The 21,287-nt window shown below is 42.3% G+C and overlaps 1 protein-coding gene across 1 annotated transcript; it reads right to left on the reverse strand.

The window, feature by feature from the left end:
- Positions 1 to 15,793: 15,793 nt before the first annotated feature.
- Positions 15,794 to 18,644, reverse strand: KING1 (SNF1-related protein kinase regulatory subunit gamma 1). The gene is made up of 6 exons (XM_086815895.1): positions 18,282 to 18,644; positions 17,732 to 17,904; positions 17,369 to 17,629; positions 16,601 to 16,876; positions 16,361 to 16,524; positions 15,794 to 16,270 (listed from the first exon to the last, which is right to left on the reverse strand). The coding sequence occupies exons 1-6, from the start codon at positions 18,436 to 18,438 to the stop codon at positions 15,970 to 15,972; spliced, it is 1,332 nt and encodes a 443-aa protein (XP_086672021.1). The 5' UTR covers positions 18,439 to 18,644; the 3' UTR covers positions 15,794 to 15,969.
- Positions 18,645 to 21,287: the final 2,643 nt, after the last annotated feature.

Genomic DNA, 21,287 nt, shown 5'->3' on the forward strand with positions numbered 1-21,287 from the left:
GAAAAGTTCATGGATTTCAAAGCTTTTGCAGAAAAGTAATATGGCTGTTGGATTAAATGTCTGAGGACAGATGGAGGTGGTGAATACACCTCAAAAGCTTTTGAGCATTTCTTGAGGAAGCATGGAATAAGAAGACAGTTGACTTGCAGGTATACATCTCAGCAGAATGGTGTGGCTGAGAGAAAGAATAGAGTCATATGTGAAGTGGCAAGGGCGATGCTCAATGAAAAGAGCATGCCAGATTACTATTGGGCAGAAGCATGTGCTACTGCAGTGTATATATTGAACAAAACACCTACAGCAACAGCCATTCATGGAAGCACGTCAGAGATGCGGCTCACAGGTTACAGGCCAGACATTGGACATCTTAAAGTTTTTAGATGCATAGCTTATGTACATGTGCCTCATGAAAGAAGAAGGAAGTTGGATCCTAAGGCAGAGAAATGTGTATTTGTTGGATATGCACAGGATCGAAAGGCATACAAATGTTATAACCCTCAAACTAGACAAGTGGTCATCTCACGAGATGTGGTGTTTGATGAGCTTGCTAGTTGGTACAAAGCAAAAGATGAGGGAGTCATTGAGTCACTTGAGGCTGATGTACATGTGAACTTGCCACCACAAGCAAGTTCTAGTTCTACTACTATGTCTGGGCCAGCAGCAAAAGCTGAGAGTAGCAGTGTACGTCCATGGTCAGGACGTTTGAGGCATGAGAGTGTGAGCACTGGGAGTAGTGCTATGGATAAAGGCAAAAAGAAAGTCGAAGGAATTGGAATCACAGGTTATGAGTCATCTACTTCTGAGAGTTTGGATGAGGAGCTTGGCATACCTGTTTTACGCACACCTGGTGCTAGACAGGATAGATATGTGCCACCACATGCTAGAGTTACAGGTGTACAGAGTGACCCGCAGGCATTGCGGAGATCCCAGAGAGTCAGATATCCTGTTGACACATTGACATATAGAGATTTTGCTATGCACTATGCATATATGACATCTATGGTGAAGCATGTGGAACCTACACAGAGGCTATTGGAGAGCATGTATGGGAAAAAGCAATGGATGTTGAGATGGACGCATTGGTCCATAATGATACATGGGATTTGGTTGCATTACCAAAGGACAAGAATGTTATTGGATGTAAATGGGTTTACAAAGTGAAGTGCAAATCTGATGGTTCTATTGAGAGACATAAAGCAAGATTGGTAGCAAAGGGTTATGCACAGACCCAAGGATTGGATTATGATGAGACGTTTAGTCCAGTGGCTAAGATGGGCACAGTGAGAGCAGTCATTGCTATGGCTACAGCTAATGGCTGGGAAATGCATCAGATGGATGTCAAGAATGCATTTCTGAATGGAGATCTACAAGAGGAAGTGTACATGGCACAGCCAGAAGGGTATGTACACCCTAGATATCCCACTCACGTATGCAGGTTGAAAAAGGCATTGTATGGTCTAAAGCAAGCACCTCGTGCTTGGAGTGATAAGATGTTAAGAATGCATTTCTGAATGGAGATCTACAAGAGGAAGTGTACATGGCACAGCCAGAAGGGTATGTACACCCTAGATATCCCACTCACGTATGCAGGTTGAAAAAGGCATTGTATGGTCTAAAGCAAGCACCTCGTGCTTGGAGTGATAAGATGAGCAGATATCTTATCTCACTTGGTTTTCAGATTTCTACAGCAGATTCTTCACTCTATGTGAAGAAGACAGAGCATGGGATTGTTTTACTAGTCATCTATGTGGATGATTTGATTATTACAGGTGATCATAGTGCAGATGTGATGCATGTCAAGAAGGCTTTGAGTGGGCAATTTGACATGAAAGATCTTGGTGAGTTGAGATACTTCCTTGGAATTGAAGTGGTGAAAGATCATGCAGGTACTTGGTTAGTACAACGCCAATATGCATTGGATATGTTGGCAAAGTATGGCATGACAGGGTGTAAGCCTATGAGTACACCTTTGGAGCAAAATGTGAAGTTGCGGGCTAATTATGGCGAGGAATTGGATTATCCTTCTATGTACATGAAGATGGTTGGTAGTCTCATATATATGACTATCACATGCCCGGATTTGAGTTATGCTGTGGGGCTAGTCAGCCAGTTTATGCAGAGCCCCAGGAAACCACATTTGGATGCAGTGAGACGCATCATGAGATATGTGAAGACCACAGCACATTATGGTTTATTTTATGAGAGTGGTAAAAGCTTGGACATACATGGCTACACAGATGCTGATTGGGCAGGTAGCGCATATGACAGGAGGTCTACTAGTGGATATGCTTTTACACTTGGAAGTGCCGTGGTGAGTTGGAGTAGCAAAAAGCAACCTACAGTTGCTTTATCCAGTACAGAGGCTGAGTATAGAGGTGCAGCCATTGCTACTTGTGAGGCTATATGGTTAAAGAGTCTCTTGGCAGATTTATGTGAGCCCATTGGTGGCAAAGTTGTCATTCATTGTGACAACATGAGCAGTATACAGTTGGCAAAGAATCCAGTGTTTCATGCGAGGACCAAACACATAGAGGTCCATTATCACTTTGTCAGAGAAAAGGTGCTGGATGGTACAATTGATCTTCAGTATGTGAAGACTGATGAGCAGGTGGCAGACATCTTCACGAAGCCACTTAGCAGGGAGAAGTTTGAGTACTTCCGGACTATGTTGGGAGTACATGGGATGAGCTTGAGGGGGAGTGTTGAGAGTCTTGATATCCCAAGCTCATCTACATCTTCATCGGCAGTACATCATGAGCTTGAGAGGGGCTGTTGAGATTCAAGCTCGATGTCAGTGTGAGCCAGCTATGCTATGTGCTGGCAGATATAGGTAGGAACATGTGTGAGACATAAATGACCGCGTGTCCAGCTGGTCATAGTGTGTGGACATTAGCTAGGGTTAGTAGAGTGTGGACACAACTCGTTGTGTGTTGTGTGGATTATGGATTAGTGCATTATGCTTTGTGTGAGAGTGGACATGGCTTCCCTCTATGGTTAGGGTTTACAATATACATTAGGGTTTGCTCCTGTGTGTGTGTCTCCTCCCCCTCTACCGTTCTTTCAACACCACCCCCCTCACAAGTTCACCGAAATGCCATCTCATGGTCAGGAAGGGCCCTCCTCCCCTAGTGACACCCAAAACATTGTCAACACTCTCCATTGGGCCCGCGCTGGCAGTTTCAACTCTAGCCAAAATTACGCAGAAAGCATCCATGCGACTCGGGGAGAAGTGCCCAATTTTGCCCAGGGTTTTGCTAACATGGCCCAAGAGCTCATCCAACAGATAACCGATTGCATCTCCCGGCAAAACAGGAAGTGGTCCAAATTTCACAGAGGGAAATATTATTAGCCAAAGCCTAGGAGCACGTAGTGTCTGAGGAGTTATACCAGACAAGCGTGCAGTTTATGGAGCTCCAAACAAAGTTTGATCAACAAACAGAATAGCTGGGCGTGGCCATTTAGCAACAAATTACCCAGGCCCATGTAGCAGCCCGCGGACAGCCCACCAAGAGTTGATCGTCCCTCGAAGGACTACATCAGGGGGCAATGAAGCAGGACCAAACTGTGGAGCAAGCTCTCACCCACACAACTGAGGATTTTGCCAAGCATCATAACTTGACAAAGGCCACCCTCCACCACCTACATGAACAGCTCGGCGATGCAGAGGCCCAGGCTGCCCAGCCGCCACCCCATCAGCCCCTTCATCTAGCTCGATCAATCATAAGGCGGATGCCCTTATGGAGACTACAACCGAGCCCCCTATTTTGGCATTCCCCCCTCAAACCCCTTGTTAGTTCCTCGATGTGCAATATCGAGTCATCTGCCTCAACCTCCTCTAGCACGATATTTGCTTACGGTATCGAGCCAGCTGCCTCAACCTCCTCTAGCACGATATTTATATTGAGGAGTCCCTCTCCCGCCGCCAACAATTCACTTATGCTCTCTCCAAAATCCCCCTCGATACCCTAAGCCTCATTCCCCATTTTTTCTTGGTTGATCACTTTCCAACACCCTCATGACTTCTTTGAACTCCCCTTCCACCCCCTGCAAGCCACCCTAACCGCTACCCTAAGCCTCATTCCCCATTTTTTCTTCCAAGGGGGGCTGATCACTTTCCAACACCCTCATGACTTCTTTGAACTCCCCTTCCACCCCCTGCAAGCCACCCTAACTGCCTGGAGCCTGTTACTTCACTATGCTTTCCCTGCCTCAGTCCCATCTGACCTCATCGAGTTATCCTTACCAGATGGTGTCTGCCCTTACCCTTATCTCCCCCTCCTCTCAAGCCAGGCGCTATAGTACCTCTGCACCGCTGGTTGGCACCTCATACATGACTCCTATCTCTCCCTCCTCAATGATCCTCTACCTCCCTACTCCGCACCCACAGCCTCCTCATTCTCTACCACCGTTGCTTCACCCAAATTGAGGTCATGGAGGCCACTAGCATATGCCAGTTTGATGACACGCACATCGCCTTTCCATGGGATTTTAGCCAAGTCCCTTGTAGCAGTTACCTTCTTCTACGCCCACAGTCCTCAGCCTGCAGACAGCTAGTAGCCCTGCCCCGATGACAACGATGATGGCACAGATGGTCAGGGCAGCTTGCCACCTCCAAACCCACAAGGCTCTTCACCACCGCCCCCTCCTCCATCGTTAAGACCTTCATCGGCATCTCCTCACACACAACCATCACCCCCACCACCCCCCTCGAGCACCTCCACACTTCCACTTTTTGGTGCCTCGAGTTCTTCTCCCCCCCTTCACTTTCCCACTCCACCCCCATCACCCACACCCCCCTCGCCACCTTCATATCCCTTCACTTAGGTCTATATTCAAGGATATTCCCTCCACCTCTACTAGACCCCCACCATTGCTCAACAGGAGCCTCACCACCCAACGTCTGTCATCTCGGCACCCCCTCCACCACTCGAAGAAGGGGAGATCCCACCACCGCCACCATCATAGCACGAGGAAGTCAACCCTCCGTCAAACCCCTTGAATTGGTGTGATCCCCTACTAGACCGCACGGAGTTCAAGCAGGCAATCGCCATCTTGCTCGGTCAATAGCTACATGATCACCTCATCACCCGCATCACCAACCACCTCGATCTCCATGTCCTCCGCTCGTACCTGGACGCCAAGCACATGACATGGAAGCATGATCACCCACCCCAAACCCGCGGCGGCTACCCACCCCTCGCTGCTCGTCCTATCACCTTCAATCTCATGGGCGAGTAGCCCGCCTGGCGACGGCGGCCCTTCCTCAATAGGCCCTTTATTTGGGAGGTTTATTACACAACGTGCCCCACACATTGAGGATTAGTCTTGATTACCTCCCCAACCACCACAGACGTTGGGCCTGGAAGACCTTCCATGCCGAACAGTAAAAGAACCCTAAGTTGCAATTCAATTTTACTTGGTTCGTGCCCCCGTCACCACAGAAACCATGTACAGAAGACACCATGGTCAGGTGCTTCCATGATTTCATCAGTCTTGTTACGACTAAGTCTCGGACCCAACAGTGATTGTAACCATCCGCTTCTTCAACCTTATCGTCACTTTGCTGGAGACCTTCCCGACATGGGACCACTACTTCGAGTGAGCCAAGGGCCTTACATTTGGCATCAACAAAGGGCCCACACTTAAATAGTTGTTCGGCTACTTTATGAACGTATCATGTGGATGCCTGCTCGGTGGCTCTAGACTTTCAAAGATATGATAGAGACAACGTTCTGGACGAGCTACCACGTCATCCATCGAGCCCCTCCCACCCCTAATTTGTCCACACATACTACTATAGATAGCCTTTTTTAACCAATTCTGAGGACAGACCTGTAATCACAGGAGGGGGGTATTTTAACCACTTTGGTTAACATTCACACGTCGACCACATTACTCTTGTAATCCATCTTTTTTTGTAATCGCGTGCTAAGCACCAATTGTAAATGATACAAGGGATGAACGAGCTTATGACTTGTGTAATGCCGGTCATAAAGGAATTGATGAACTTAGAGCTAGTTAAACTAGGAAGACTAGTTTTGGGCCCCCATTTGTAATTGGACGGCCAACCATTGTAAAAAGAGAGCTTATGTATATAAGAAATTTTATGGAATATGAAAAGGGACAATCCCATTTGTCTCAATTGAGTTTTGCTTTCTCTCTCTCACTCTCTCTTGAGTTTATGGTAGTTTGCTTACTTGTGATTCTTGCTTGCTTGTGATTGTGGGTGTATGTGAATAGGAATGGTGTTTCTCTCTCTTCTCTCCTTCACTCCCTTCTCATTTCTCTCCACCTTGTCTTGTTCGCATACCATTGGCATGAGGTAGAGGTTGAGCTCTCCATAGCTCCTTCACTCTTGCTCCTTACCTAGCTTGCTTGGTAAGGAGGTTGAGCTCTCCATAGCTCCTTCACTCTTGCTCCTTACCTAGCTTGCTTGGTAAGGAGGTTGAGCTCTCCATAGCTCCTTCACTCTTGCTCCTTACCTAGCTTGCTTGGTAAGGAGGTTGAGCTCTCCATAGCTCCTTCACTCTTGCTCCTTACCTAGCTTGCTTGGATCTATCTTTGGGTGACAGAAAGAGAGTGTAGAGCAAGCCCCTAGCGGCCTCACATCGGGGAGTTAACCCTAATAGGGTTGGCCAAGTGCAAGTCACCGGGATTCGACCCTTGCAAGCACTCTCTTCTTCTTCTCTCTTGTGTTTGTGAGGTAGCATGTTAAACCATTAACAACTCAAGAGCCTAGTTGCACAAAAATGTGATTTAAAAGCCAAACAAGTAGACCTTGAATCTCTCCCACATCAATTGTCTTTGGGAATACATCAGATGGCTTTTTAACCCATCGCGTATTGCCCAGACATAAAGAAACCTTAGCAAAGCCTTCTCTTTTTCTTTTATCAGAAACCATATTGCAAACCTTGTATATTGATACGTTCATAAGGCTAGCTTCACCAATAAGTGGTATGTTTTCATAACACTGTGTGATGTGACTGCAGCAATGAATATGTGCACGATAGATTCTGGAAGGTTTAACATTACCTTAGTTGCATTTCTTGTGATCCAAAAAGGGTTAGAATGGATACCTAGAAAAACTTTAAGTTCTTGTTGCTTGATTCCACAAATCTTATAAAAATCACAAATAACCAAGTTAAGGACATTAGTAATGATTGAGGTAATTTCAGTGAAGATACCATTGGCAGCATTAGAAATCCATCAAAATTTGTTCTTATGGACCTTAAAAGCAGGGACAAGTATCGGTAATCTAGTATTAAGTGATTCAAAATGCATGCCCCTAAGTTCTTCTTGTAAACCATTAGCAATCTCAAAAGGATTATCTGAAAGTCTATAAAATTCTCCGCTAGAAAGCCTTTTTCTACTAGCCTTATATACAAGATGTTTGCAAATGATAGATACATTATTAGGAGCTTTATCAAGCCCAATCACCGTGAATTTTTCTAGTAACTGTGATGAGTAACGCATAAAGTGAGATTTAGTCCATGAGTTCTCGTTTGACAGCCATTTCTTGGGAATCCCTTTAATTTTTTCCATAAAAATGTGAGGGATTACTATATTAAACATATTCAGTTTTGCGAAGTTTGTTGGCAATGTTAGCCATGCACTCTAGTAAGGCACTAATTGCCATATGTGGATTAAGAGGTTCAGTAGGGATTTGATTTAATCCCTTTGCTAGAAGTTTCTAGTAGTCAGATCAGAAATATTTTTAAGATCTATGTGCATACATGTGAACCTAGATCAGTAAAGTCTTTCATAAAAGTCAAAAAATCAGAACAAAAACATGGAGTCTTTTCTTCTCGTAAAAAATCATGCCTGCAAAATAGTTTCTTTAGACATGCACTATATCTCCATCCAATTTTAACATTTTATAAAATATCATGATTTCCTAAAACCAAATACAAGGCATCTCGAAATACTTCCATAGGTGAGGCATACTCCAAGAGTTTGTTAGCAAATAGGCAATGAAAAAAATTATCTTTTTGTACATCATCCTTGGTACAAAGCATCAATAAGGCCTTTACAGACAGGGAATCCCCACCCACGACCTCTTGAAGTAAAAGATTTAGATTTGCTTCTATAACTAAAGCTAGAAGAGGGGAAGAGAAAAGAGGTAAAGGTACTAGGAGTGCCAAAAGGTATGTGATGGGTTTCTTTCTTGGTGGGAAGGAAGAGGATTCATGGTCAATACAAGGGTTTAGCAGAGAATTTGTATGGTACCAAGCTCTATCCCTTTTAATTCAATGAGAACATCCAACATAATTTGTCTAAACTGTAAAAAGGCAATTTGTGCCAAAATCAGTTTCCTAGCCTATCCACCTAGCCATGAACATAAAAGAGAAAGATGGAAAACTACGGGCTTGTTTGGAAATAAGTCTTCCAAATGATTCAGAACATACCAAATGGCATGGTCAAACTAGATGATACTGGAGTTACAAGGAACATTAGGATCAAGAAACTTACAACCACACTTTAAATAGGGTGGTCTATAAATGTTCCAGATAGTTTCTAAGTAATATTTTGCATTGGCTTTGGTGAAAATCATAGTGCCTTTTGTTCTACCATATATGTGCATTGGTGATGAGGAACATTTAGAAGGATCCAAAAAGCTCATAGAAGGTGATTTCAGCAACTCTCCACGTTCCATATATTGAACTCCTTTGATAGCATGGTTTTTGCATTCTTCGAGGATGGATACTAGTAGATTAGCAAGGTAAATCCAAGTTTCTACTTGGAAAGGTGCAAGAAACCCCTTATTTGCTAAAGTCCAAAGATGATGAGAAACCCCATCAACTTCTACTTCCACCTGACGAATAGGTAGGAATGGGTAAAATTTAGATATTTTTGGTACCAGTTCTAGTAATAACCGAGAATCAGACATGGTGCACATGTATGTCTAGAATGATTTAATAGCTTCCAAGGCAATAGGATCCCTACTAAAAATGTTATCTTTCAAAGGAACATTAAGAGCGGAAGGAGCTGCAAGAAAGGAAGGCTCCAACGCACATTGTTTTCTTAGAAAATTGGAAATGTCAGCTCCTGCCCCGCAACAAAAGCTATGAGATCCGAGTGGTAGGACTTTGTAAATATTGGAATTTGTGAAAGAAGGTCAGAGATGGTTTGATTCCCTTCCACCTGATTCTTGTCTAGGATTGCGAAAACTTGGACCCAATCATTGAATGAAAGAAACTGCAAGATAGACCCTAAAGGGAAAGCCTTAGGATTAATGGAGGATAAAATTTTGTTCTGAGCTTCTTCGTCCTTTATGCAAGCAAGAACATGTTGGCATGCTTTTGAAGGAGTATGTTCCAAAGGTATTTCAACTCCTCTGAGCAGTGGTAAAATCTATAACAAAAAAAAAACCCATGAGTGATTGAAGTGGAAATGTAATGAGATTAAGACTTCCTTCAACAAGCAAAGCATTAATGCTGTGAGCCATAATCTCAACCTAGATGTTAAGCCACCTGCTTAAAGACTATCGGCCACCATAGAGCATAATGATAGTGAGGGGATCTGCTCACCACCATATTTGTGCAATTCTTCCTAGCAACCATATCAAAGAATTTTCTCTTTCTAGGTCAAACATCTCAAGCCCGGGGTTCCATATATCCTTTTTTATGAAAAAAGGTATACACTACAGCTAGAGTGTGTGTTTTTAAAATGTACAAATAACATATCTACAACCGAACCCAAAGATTTTGGGAACCCAAACAGTCTTGATAAATGAAATGTTTAACATGATTATAAAACAAGACTATTACTACAATAATCATGTTATCAAATTTTATGAGATAATCTCTCAGGGAGTACACTATGTGTCCAAGAGCTTAGACTACGAGACATTTGAGAGAATAGAACTTGTAACCTGCATCCATCCAACACATACAAATAGATAGTTAGCCTGTGTGTGTCTTACAGATGTCTTAGGCCCTACCACGTGTTATATATGTCACTCAAGTACCCCAAAGTTTAAACTAGAGTTGGGTCAATTAGTCTCCCAGAATAATCCAATCGCCAGTCCATTCCAAAATTTGAATAACCCATGGGCCAATAATGCAATCTTCCATAAGAAATGCATAGTAATCCACAAAGTGGATAGTTATATGAGTCTTCATACCTATGCCCTAATACCTATGCAACTCATTAGTAATGTAGATAGGCATCATAATGCATCCTATTGATCAGACTAGCATAAGCCTAAAAAGTAAGTGACCTAGAAGGTATCAATATACAAAGTGCCAATATACCCAAATCGGTATGGAGGAGCTATAATCTAAGATATCAATTTAATCACTTTTAAGTAATGGAAAAAAATATATACATACCAATTAGTAAGCAACTATAGACCATAGCGCCAATTATACATATCAAGCCACAAAAAATGAAACCCCAAAATAAATATACATCAAAATGTCTGGTCGGCACAAACAGCAAAGCCGGAACCATAAGCTGTTACACATTTAACTAGTAGAGAGAATTCAGAGCACATGTATCCAGAGAAATCTATAGAAACCAGCCAAAGTATTAATCCATAAAACCACAACATGCAAAAATTTAGCACAGAAAAAATCCAAACAAATTATCTAAACCAGCAAGCCCGGTTTAATACTCAGCCAATACAAGGCTTCTCAAACCCTTTCCAATAAAGCATATCTATGAATTTATTAGAAGGCATAGAAAGGTTAATCCGAAGTGCAAACGATGTTGGTTATGTAATCCAAACATAATTACAGAAATAGGGGTTAGACAGTTCATCAACGAAGTCGTCAAAAAAGCCCGACATCAAGCGTACCCATTCATAATATTTTGTCAAGGTTGAAATAAAAAATCTACAACATGCATGTACAATATTTAACATAAAAAAATACAAATGATAACAGAAAATAGCGCATGCATGTTTTTAGTATGGATAAACAATTTATGAAGAGAACCACGCATTTCGAATGGTTCAAATACCTTCAACATGCTTATGCCATAACCAAGAACCCATCAGATGGTTTTCACAAGGGTTAATATCACAAAAGGTACATAATTAATCAACGACAATAGGGCAAGCAGGCCACAAACTGCTAGCTAAAATACCTGGAAGAAGAACTTCTCGCAGAAGCCAATACTAGTGACATGGCAGAAGAACCTGTAAAACACACAGGCTAAGTGAGTGTAGTGAACTCACAAGTAGAAAGGCAGTTTTATACCCACCATGAGACGAAGAAGCCAGCTAACAACACCTTGTGGTTTTAACGAGGATACGTCAGCGAATAATTTACAGAGCTCCCTCCATAGGTCCCACCAAGCAATACTCAAAAACATATTGCCCCATAATCAGATACCGCCAAACAGACGATAATGGAGCATTTTGCCTTCAAAATGACAGCCATGCAAGAGAGGTGTGTTTGTGTTTGTGTTTGTGTTTGTGTTTGTGTTTATGTTTGTGAGTCTATGTACCCACGAGCCCATGCATGCGGTGCAATAAGTGTTGATCGTGTCCCATCAATACGATTTACATCAATATTAGGATAGAGGTAGCAACCATTATACCATGCCTTGAAACCTACGAGGTTTTTAAAAAAAACCCAAACATTGATATCATATATACTTAGGTTGGTTTAAATAAAAGCTAAATTAAATATGTGTGTGTGTGTGTGTGCATTTATAAGTGTGTGTGTGTGTGTGTGAGAGAGAGAGAGAGAGAGTGAAGGAAGTTTATGTGTTTGGTGATATGTATTTGTGTAAGAGAGAGAGAGAGAGAGAGAGAGAGAGAGAGAGAGAGAGAGAGAGTTTACGTGTTTGATTATATGCATTTGTGTTTTTCTATGTGTGTGTATTTGTGGGGGGAGAGATGCATGCAAGAGTGTGTGTATTTGTGTGGAGAGATGTGCAAGACTTCGTATTCAAAAATGAAAAAGCGAGAGAGACGGTCACCTCGTTGCTCTTGATGGTGGCCAATACAAAAAAAAAGGCATCAAGATGGTCTTTTATACGCAACACAAACTAACCATGGTTAAATTTAGCCCAACCCAAACCCTAACCTAACCATGCACTTGTTTTCTCTATCTTATGGAACAGGTTCAAGCCTCCCCTTGACATAAAAGTAAGATCCTACGGGTTTATAGTTTGGTGGTTGTGTATAGTAGCCCACCATGTATGCAAATGTGGGTGATGTAGAAGGGCCAAGTTGACAGCATCAACATGGGAGGTCTCCATGGAGCCAGCGTGAATTGTAGCATGCTTAGGAGCCTTAATTTAGGCCTTCCATGATGGCAGGGGCCTTTGTTGCACAGGTAGGTAGGCTGATCAAGAAGGGAGTTTGTTACTGTAGGGATCAAGAGCCCCCCTTTTGGAGCTAGTAAGGGCCCTTCGTCGCGTTTGAGGGCGATCCTTCACTGGAGAACATGTCCCCCCTTCATTTGAGGAGAGAGTTCCCCCATGTGTTAAGGGGGAACCTTCATAGGAGAACATGCCCCCCTTCATTTGGGGAGAGGCAATACATGATTTGAGTAGAGAGTTCTCCCATGTGTTAAGGGGCTTTTATAGCATGTGGGTGGGAGGTTGGCCCCACTTTTGAAGAGGCAGCACATGCTATAGGGGAAATGAACTTTGCAAAAGAGGCCTTGGTTGTTACTGTCAAAGTGATATACTAGCCCCAACGGCATTGGCAGCATGGGCAAGGTTATCATAAAGAGGCAAAGTTGGTGTAGGGATGACTTCAGAAGCATATCAAAAAAGGCCAATGGGAGGTTGTTCTAGGAGACCGTTAGGCAATTGTGGTGGGCCTCAAGAGGGGCCTTGCGTTGTGGAGCCCTTAAAAGGGTGTTTGAGGTGGTACAAAAGGCCACTAGGTGGTTGTGGATGCTAAGAGGCATACACGTGCTAAGAAATCGTTGCAAGGGGAGGTTGCCAATAGAGTTTATCCTAGGCACAACATCAGGACTACCTTTCCACGAACATGCGAGCACTAGTCGCAAAGCTGACGAAGGGACATAAGAGCCAAACAAGGCTGAGGGCACCGGTCAGAAGTTAAAACCGGTGCCAGAAATGCGATTTTCAGCAATTGCATGACATGGCCATATTTGAATGCCACATCATATTGTTGATGCTCGATAATATGACGTGGCTACACGTGGCAATTGTTGCCACATGTGCAACCATATCATATTGTCGAGCGTCAACAATATGATGTGGCATACAAATATGACCACATCATCAAGGGAGTGTGTGTGTGTGTGCACGCGCACGCACATGCGTGTGTGTGTGTGTGTGTGTGTGTGAGAGAGAGAGAGAGAGAGGTAAGGGGTCTGTGTTTGTGTGTGTGTGTGTGTGTGTGTGTGTGTGTGAGAGAGAGAGAGAGAGAGAGAGAGAGGTAAGGGGTCTGTGTTTGTGTGTGTGTGAGAGAGAGGGAGAGAGAGGTGTTTGAGAGATTGGAGAGGTGGGGGGTGTGTGTGTGTTTGAGAGAGAGAGAGAGAGAGAGAGAGAGGTAAGGGGTCTGTGTTTGTGTGTGTGAGAGAGAGGGAGAGAGAGGTGTTTGAGAGATTGGAGAGGTGGGGGGTGTGTGTGTGTTTGAGAGAGAGAGAGAGAGAGAGGTGAGGTGAGGTGAGGTGAGGGGTGTGTGTGTTCGTGTTTGTGTGTCTGTGTGTGTGTGTGTGTGTGTGTGAGAGAGAGAGAGAGAGAGAGAGAGGTGGCTGAAAGAGGCAAAACATGCGCAAAACCCTTGATAACATGGCCATGTATGCCACATCATATTACCGACGCTCGACAATATGACATGGCTGCACATGCGGCAGCTATTGCTACATGTGCAACCACGTCACATTGCTAGAGCATTGGCAATATGCCGTGGCATACAAATATGGCTATGTCATCCAATGTGTGCATGTGTGTGTGTTTGAGAGATTGATTTAATAGAGAGTTGAGTGTGCGTGTGTGCGTGTGTGTGTGTGGGGGGGGGAGAGAGGGAGAGAGAGAGAGAGAGAGAGAGAGAGGGGTGTTGTTGAGGTACATATGTCAGTGCCAATGCATGTGCTTGGGTTAAAATAAGTAAGGGTGCTTAATGCATATGCTTGAATGATGCAAGCACCTACCTACTTTTATGCATCATAAAATAAAACATGTGATGCAAGTAAGTATCTGCAAGGGAGAAGATTTGATGTCAAGGCTCTAACCATGGTGCGTAGTACATGAGTGGTGCTTACAACCCCCTTCCTATCACTAGTATTCCAATTTTTGTGTGAACATGTTAGAAAACTAACCATTTAAATGACTGCTTACAACCCTATCTTCTAAAGAAATGTTGCATACACTATCTTCTAAAGAAATGTTGCATACACTATTACAACGGATAATAATAGTATTTATAAAGGAAGAGCAATCAAGACCCATTATGCATTTCTTTCAAACGAATCCCCTACCAACAAATTATCATGCACACATGCTCTATGCCTAGGCACCTTATTAATGGTTGCTTATTATGTTGACCCAACCGGAAATTGGTGCGAACACAACACCTTAAGGCTTACACAAATCAACTTAATTTTACATGTTTTTGTGAGTTCAGACATTGCCTCCATCAAATGCACACATTTGCAAGATGAACATTTGACACCCCTACTAATACATTAGAATGACAAAAAGTAGTCTTTAATGTTGTCGTTGACAGATAGAAAGATACACAACACTTAAACAGCTCTTGTGTGCACATGTAGGAGGCCCATGGGACCTGTAATGGTATAAGGAATTCCTTCTGGGGAAGAGACTGAAACAGCAAGTCACCCTACAGATAGCTCATTAGACTCCTCTTATGAGTCCTTGACCATAGTGTCCAAGCAATGCCTGTCATCGCTTCGCAGGTTTTATAGGCATTGTCTTGTGTTCAGCTTCTTCCACTTTACAAAAGAATTGAGTCCTTGTCCATAGTGTCCACACAATGCCTATCGTTGCTTCGCAGGTTTTGTAGGCATTGTCTTGTGTTCAGTTTCTTCCACTTTACAAAAGAATGAGGATTAGGGTATTATTATTCATTTTTAAGGATGAGGGCGACACACCCCTTGACAAAGGTAGTGATGGTGATAGCCATATAGATGATGCACATGATGATGCACACGGATGAAACTAGAGACTAACAGTGGCTCCTAAGGCAGCCATCAGTAAATTTGTTATATTTGTACCCCACTTTTTGGATATGTTAATCTTTTATAACTCTCTTTTGAATGAACAAGTCTCCTTAGCTCTTTTTATGAGCATAGTGTGAGCAGCATCAAGTAAACCTCTCTCCTTTACCCATGTCAACAACATCTGAAACCAAATCTTCATTGAAGATAATTCTAATTAAACTTTTTGCTTTACTACACCTTCCACAGACTAGTATTTATATTTTAATGCTGTGAAAAGTTACAACGCAAGCTGGCAGAAAGATCCTATCTGCTCGAAACATCCTATGTGAGATGCATGGGCGACTTGCTCTCCATTCAAAAGGAGGAGACTCCTGCAGTGCTGTACACAGTCAGCATGGTTGCACGTGTCCTCTTGTAATAGGAGCACCCCTCTCCCAAAAACTATTGTGGCTTTGGAAGAACATACCACTCCACTGGCTACACTATGATAAAATTTAGGGGAGAGGGGTTAGCATGGCCTACTCGCTTTGGATACCCCTTCTTCACTGCCCCAATGTGTCTGGGGCATCAGATGCAGATTTATGTAGTGTGATCGTATTCCTCACACCACTCATCAGTTTACACCAGGCATGATAGGTCGGACTCTTGCCACCGTCTGGAGGCGTTTCTTCACACGAAAATGATCAGCACCAAGTTGTACTCTAGACAGTTTAACCCATAAAAAAAGCTTACAAAAGCATGCAAGGGTCACAGCATCAGATAGTGCAGGTGGTTTCCAACCACCCACAAGAAGTTGGTCACTATTTTACAATTTTACAAGAGATGCTATAAGCACCAAAAAGACCAAAACTTGTCCTCAATGTGGGCTCGGACACGATGGTGCCCACCCTAAGAAGAACTCACCAAAGTAATCTAACGGCTCTACAACAAACTTTGAGATCAAGTCCCGCATTGTAACAACTCCTTCTACATTGCCTTCCTCATCAACTACATAGACTCTGTGGATGTTGTGCTTATCAAGCTTCAAAATCACATCCCGTGTTGCCTCATTCTCCATGCAGGTGATTATACGAGATAACAAAGGCACATCTTTGTCCTTTGAAGTCCTTGCAAGGTAGTCTCGTGTGGCTTCCAAGAAATCCTTCACTGTTAATGACCTGCAACAATAAAGTTCATTGTACCATATGCCATGTCTACCTATAGACTCAAACAAAAGATCCTTTTGAAAGTTTGTGTTTTGAACACACCTGCACATCTTATATATCTCGGGGGCAACAAGAAGAAACTGAACATCCCTCATACTGATGTTGCCTACAATGCGCCTGCCTCCTTTTGCTACCACAGGCACTCCACCAACACCTTTCGTTCGCATAAGTTGAAAAGCTTCCAGCACAGGTTGATCTTCATCAACCTGCCACAACCAATCAATCTTGCATCCACAAGACACTGCAACAATTTTGCAAATTGCATATGCGCGTGAGTGGTACCTTAACTACTTTGTCGGGCTTCATCCTTGGAAGGCCCATCTCAGAAAGAGATTTCTTCCCAAGGCTCTCAAACCATGGAAGACCACTGCAGTCTGACAGCATATGGATAACTGCTGACTGTGTGATGAAGTTCTCGATTCTTCCTTCACCTGACTCTACAACAGGGAGGCTTTTGATCCGATATTTTGAGAGTAATAGTAGCAGGGTCAGAAGACAATCAGAATTTTGTACGGGAACAAAAGGAGCCCAACGAAAAGATCCGGTGATGTCTTTGACCTGCCAAAAGAGTCATAGGCAATCAGCTCCTCAAGATTGATCTACATGCCAGTTGTTAAGAGCACCCACCCAATCATCCCCATCCAACCAAACCCTTTCACCCACCCACACATATGCACATGGTTAAAACACAAAATTAATTCCATGTGTGTACATAGAACATCATCTCTCCCCCCCTCCCCCTCCGCGCACCACGCGCGTGCACACACAATCTATTCACTTATATTTAGTTTGATGTGAACACACAACACAAGCAGCAACGTGCAGAAAATAAGCCCATACATACTTTCGTATTTCTGTAAACTCAACCCACATATGCACATGGTTAAAACACAAGTGTGTGTACATAGACACATCATCTCTCTCTCTCTCGCTCTCTCTCTCTCTCTCTCTTTCACACACACACACACACACACCTATTTCACTTATATTTGAATTTGATGAGAACACACAACACAAGCAGCAACGTGCAGAAAATAAGCCCATACATACTTTGGTATTTCTGTAAAGGTCAGAGGATGTAAGTTCTTCAAAAAACTCGCCGCCTACAGCTGATACAGCTCCAGGACCTGAGCGGACAGGACCCCTAGCTGCGGCAGCTCCAGCCCCTGCTCCAGATGCCAAAGCTGCACCTCCTGCAACAGTTGTAACGGGTGCACCTAAAGCCACAGAACCAACTGTGCCCACCGCCCCTGCAACGGCTGCCCCGGTTCCGGCTGCGCCCGCCATTATTCGCAAAGCTGCCAGTTCTGCCTGCAAGGAAGAGATCCAAATCAAAATTAACTTGGTCAACAACAATGGCATCAAGACATGAAACTTGGCCAAATTTGTCAGTGGTGGGTACAAGTGAGGCACCTGATGCAAGACCCAGTGAGCGATGCCGGCAAATTCGATGACGCCCAGGTATTTGTCCATCCAGCTAGCATCTTCTGGTGCATCGACGTCTCGCACAGGCGCACTCAAGATCTTGTTTTTGGCCAGAGTGTGAACTGCTTCGCCAAGGCTGGTATCAGAGCTCACCTCAATCACTGCCCAGCACAAACTCAGCCGTTTCAAGCTTCCATTCCAACTTTTTTCTATGGACTGCCCTTGTTTAAAGAAGGAAGGACATATTTATGTATTTCTCTCCTCACTTCTATTCTTTTTTCTTTTTCAATTCAAATTTAATTTGCCTGCAATTCTCTAGGAACAGAGACCCTTATAAGTGCCTGATTTGCTTGACCTCAACCTAAGAAAAATTCTTTGCATAATTCAAAGTTGAAGAAAATCACCCAAAAAGACTTTTTCAAGAGAAGAAGAACTTTGATGTGCAGAAACAGATTGCATGCAAATTAACCTGAAGCTGAAAGAAAATTATTAAAAACAAAATCAGGCAACCTTAAATTGAGGGGGAAAAGCTGCATACCTTGGCCACGCTCTGTGGGAGGAAACAAGGAGACTGGGATTTTCTCGAAGCAAACATTGAGCTTCTCTTCTTCAGGGAGGGGGAGAGAGCAGACACTTTCCCACAGCTCCTCCACTCGGATGCTGAGCTGACGAGTGAACGTCTTGCTGTCATCCATGGCGATACCCTAGCGATGAAGCAACACAGAGAGAAGAGAGAAAAGCTTGGAAACCCTAGATTTCGAACACAGAGGGGAAACACACACACACACACACACACACACAGAGAGAGAGAGAGAGAGAGAGAGAGAGAGAGAGAGAGACTGTGAAAACCTAAATTTCACACCACAAGGGAAACCCTAGCTTTCCAGGGACTCAAAGCAATGAACTGTTGAGAGGATTTGATGGGTTTTGTCAAACCACCGTGCGTCGTTTCCAATGGGCTTTTGATCACATCCTTCCAAGTCAGCATGATAGGAACTTGGGTTGCCACTTGCCAGCTTCCTAGGAATTCCGGAATCTTTACTCTTTTATTATTATTCTTAATATATATATATATATTTATTTATTTATATTATATTATATTAATATTAAAAAGAATTCCCCACGTGGCAAGCTCGTCCATTGACAAATATCTTAGGAGAAGAGGGGAGGATTAATGTTGTGCTCACCTCTACCTTGATTGCATTATTTATTAACCTCTATCTTGAGTATGTATAAATTAATGCCTAAGCCTTTCAACCTTGAGAAGAGCATAAGTTAGGGCAAAACTCGGCCTAACTTGATTGCATTATTTATTAACCTCTATCTTGAGTATGTATAAATTAATGCCTAAGCCTTTCAACCTTGAGAAGAGCATAAGTTAGGGCAAAACTTGGCCTTCCAAGGGCCCCTCTCACTACTCCCACAAAACCCTCATCATGTCCTTGCATTGTCCATCAACACCACCCCTCCTCCCTGCGTTCTCCAACGTCGCCTTTCTATCAACCTACCCCACCACAATACCCACACCTCCCTCCTTCCTTCTTCAATGTAAGACCGACCAAAAGAAGGGAATGCACCCGTGCTATGCTTTTCCTCTGCATTGAGAAATGTTTCAGAGAGAGAGAGAGAGAGAGAGAGAGAGTTGCTTGCATGATCGAGAGAGGTCAAAAAATACAAAAATAAGAAGATTTATAGGGATTCCATGGTTAAAAAATAACATATGTGAAGACCTTCCAACAAGAATAGTTTGATAACCATTAAATTTTTTACAAAACTTAGATCACCCTTCGATTTTTCCCTATGTAATGTGAACTTAAGGTACCATGGGCTAATATCCTCAACGGAACATGATTTTTCTAAAAGTTGTGCTACAATAATTATGTAGTTTGGGCTACTTAACAATATAACGACTAGCCTTAAAAAACCTTTAATAAAGGTGCACTAACACTCAATCAACATCCTTGCATAGTCATATATATATATATATATATATATAGAGAGAGAGAGAGAGAGAGAGAGTTTGTGTGTGTGTGTGTGTGTGTGTGTGTGAGAGAGAGAGAGAGAGAGAGAGAGAGAGTGAGTGAGTGAGTGACATTCTATACGTTGTGTGTGTGTGTGTGTGTGTGCGCGCGCGCGCGCGCGTGTGTGCATGTGCGTGTGCGTGCATGTGTGTGCGGGGGTGTGTGTGTGTGTGTGTGTGTGTGTGTGTGAGAGAGAGAGAGAGAGAGAGAGAGAGAGAGATTATCTACGTTGAAAAATTATGCATGACCTTCCACATGTACTAACAAGTTGCAAAATGCCATTCCTATCAACTAACTTAATATGCACTCTTTCTTGCTTGAAGTTTATTTATAGTAATAATTAATGGTTTTTTTATATCTCATTATTTTGATTGATGAGTAGTCACTCGAGTGTGTGTATATAGTTTCTTTTTGCAAGTTAGTCCATAAATAATCTAACTGTGTGTGGTTTATACTCGTGTTTTATTTTCAAAAGTTTATGTTATTTTTATTAATCATTAGTGATGTTAGTGTGCTAGGTGATTGTTTCTTTTGTTAAAGTTTATGTTGAAATATCCTAATATGATGATATTATCACTACCTCACTGTAAGTGATATTTTAAATTGTGATGTTGTTATCTATACTGTTGTTAAGTGTATAAGTTTTCGATTCAATGTTTTTGTATAGCAAGGATGTACCATGACTTCCATATACATTTATGGATTTCTAGTCATTTTGAATCACTTAACTTTCATTATTTATATTTGTTTCATGAAGAACTCAAATATTAGATGACATTGAGTTATGCAATTTGATTATGATTTTGTAATGTTTTTTTAGTATGTAAAATAAATTTATGGTTTATATTTTGAATGTTTGTTATCCAATATGTGTATTTCTCCGAGCCTTCAATTTCTGTAGACTCTTTTTGATCAACATGAACTTCTTCCTTTTAATAGTAGGTTTGTTAAATATAAATTTTTAATTTCTTTTATTAATGAAAAGGCAGTGTGTATGCTAGTACATGCACCCTTCCTTTTTTTTGGGTGGTCTAAAGTTTTTATTTGTTATACTGTTATGAGTTGATAATGATGTTTAGACAAGTTCAAGAATCTTGGCTCACCATAAAGTAATGATGGATATTGACTATATAAATCTTCACTAAAAAACCTTTGGAGAGGGCTTAGTGGATTATTTCCTTCACAATGTGCAACCATTATGTAATCCACAGCTTGTTCTTCTGATGTTAAAAGTTGTGAAATAAAAAGTCTACGGCAATGTGGTCATTGTTGTCATCATCAATTTTGTTTTTCAAACCATGTAAATGTGCTATCCATTCAACATTTATTTTTCAAACAATATAAATGTGTTATTCATTCAACATTTATTTCTACTTTTGCTTCTTGATAAAGTGTTGTTAAAAGCAAATCATGTAATGCATTCATGCAACCATGCATGATCATGCATAAAAGTATGTTTGTATTCCATTATTCTTTTTATAACAATAAGCACCTCACATGACCAAGAATAAAAGGATGATTAT

This window comes from Cibotium barometz, chromosome 21 (genome assembly GCF_041138505.1).
Source record: "Cibotium barometz isolate CiBa-2024 chromosome 21, ASM4113850v1, whole genome shotgun sequence".
Lineage (NCBI taxonomy): Eukaryota > Viridiplantae > Streptophyta > Polypodiopsida > Cyatheales > Cibotiaceae > Cibotium > Cibotium barometz.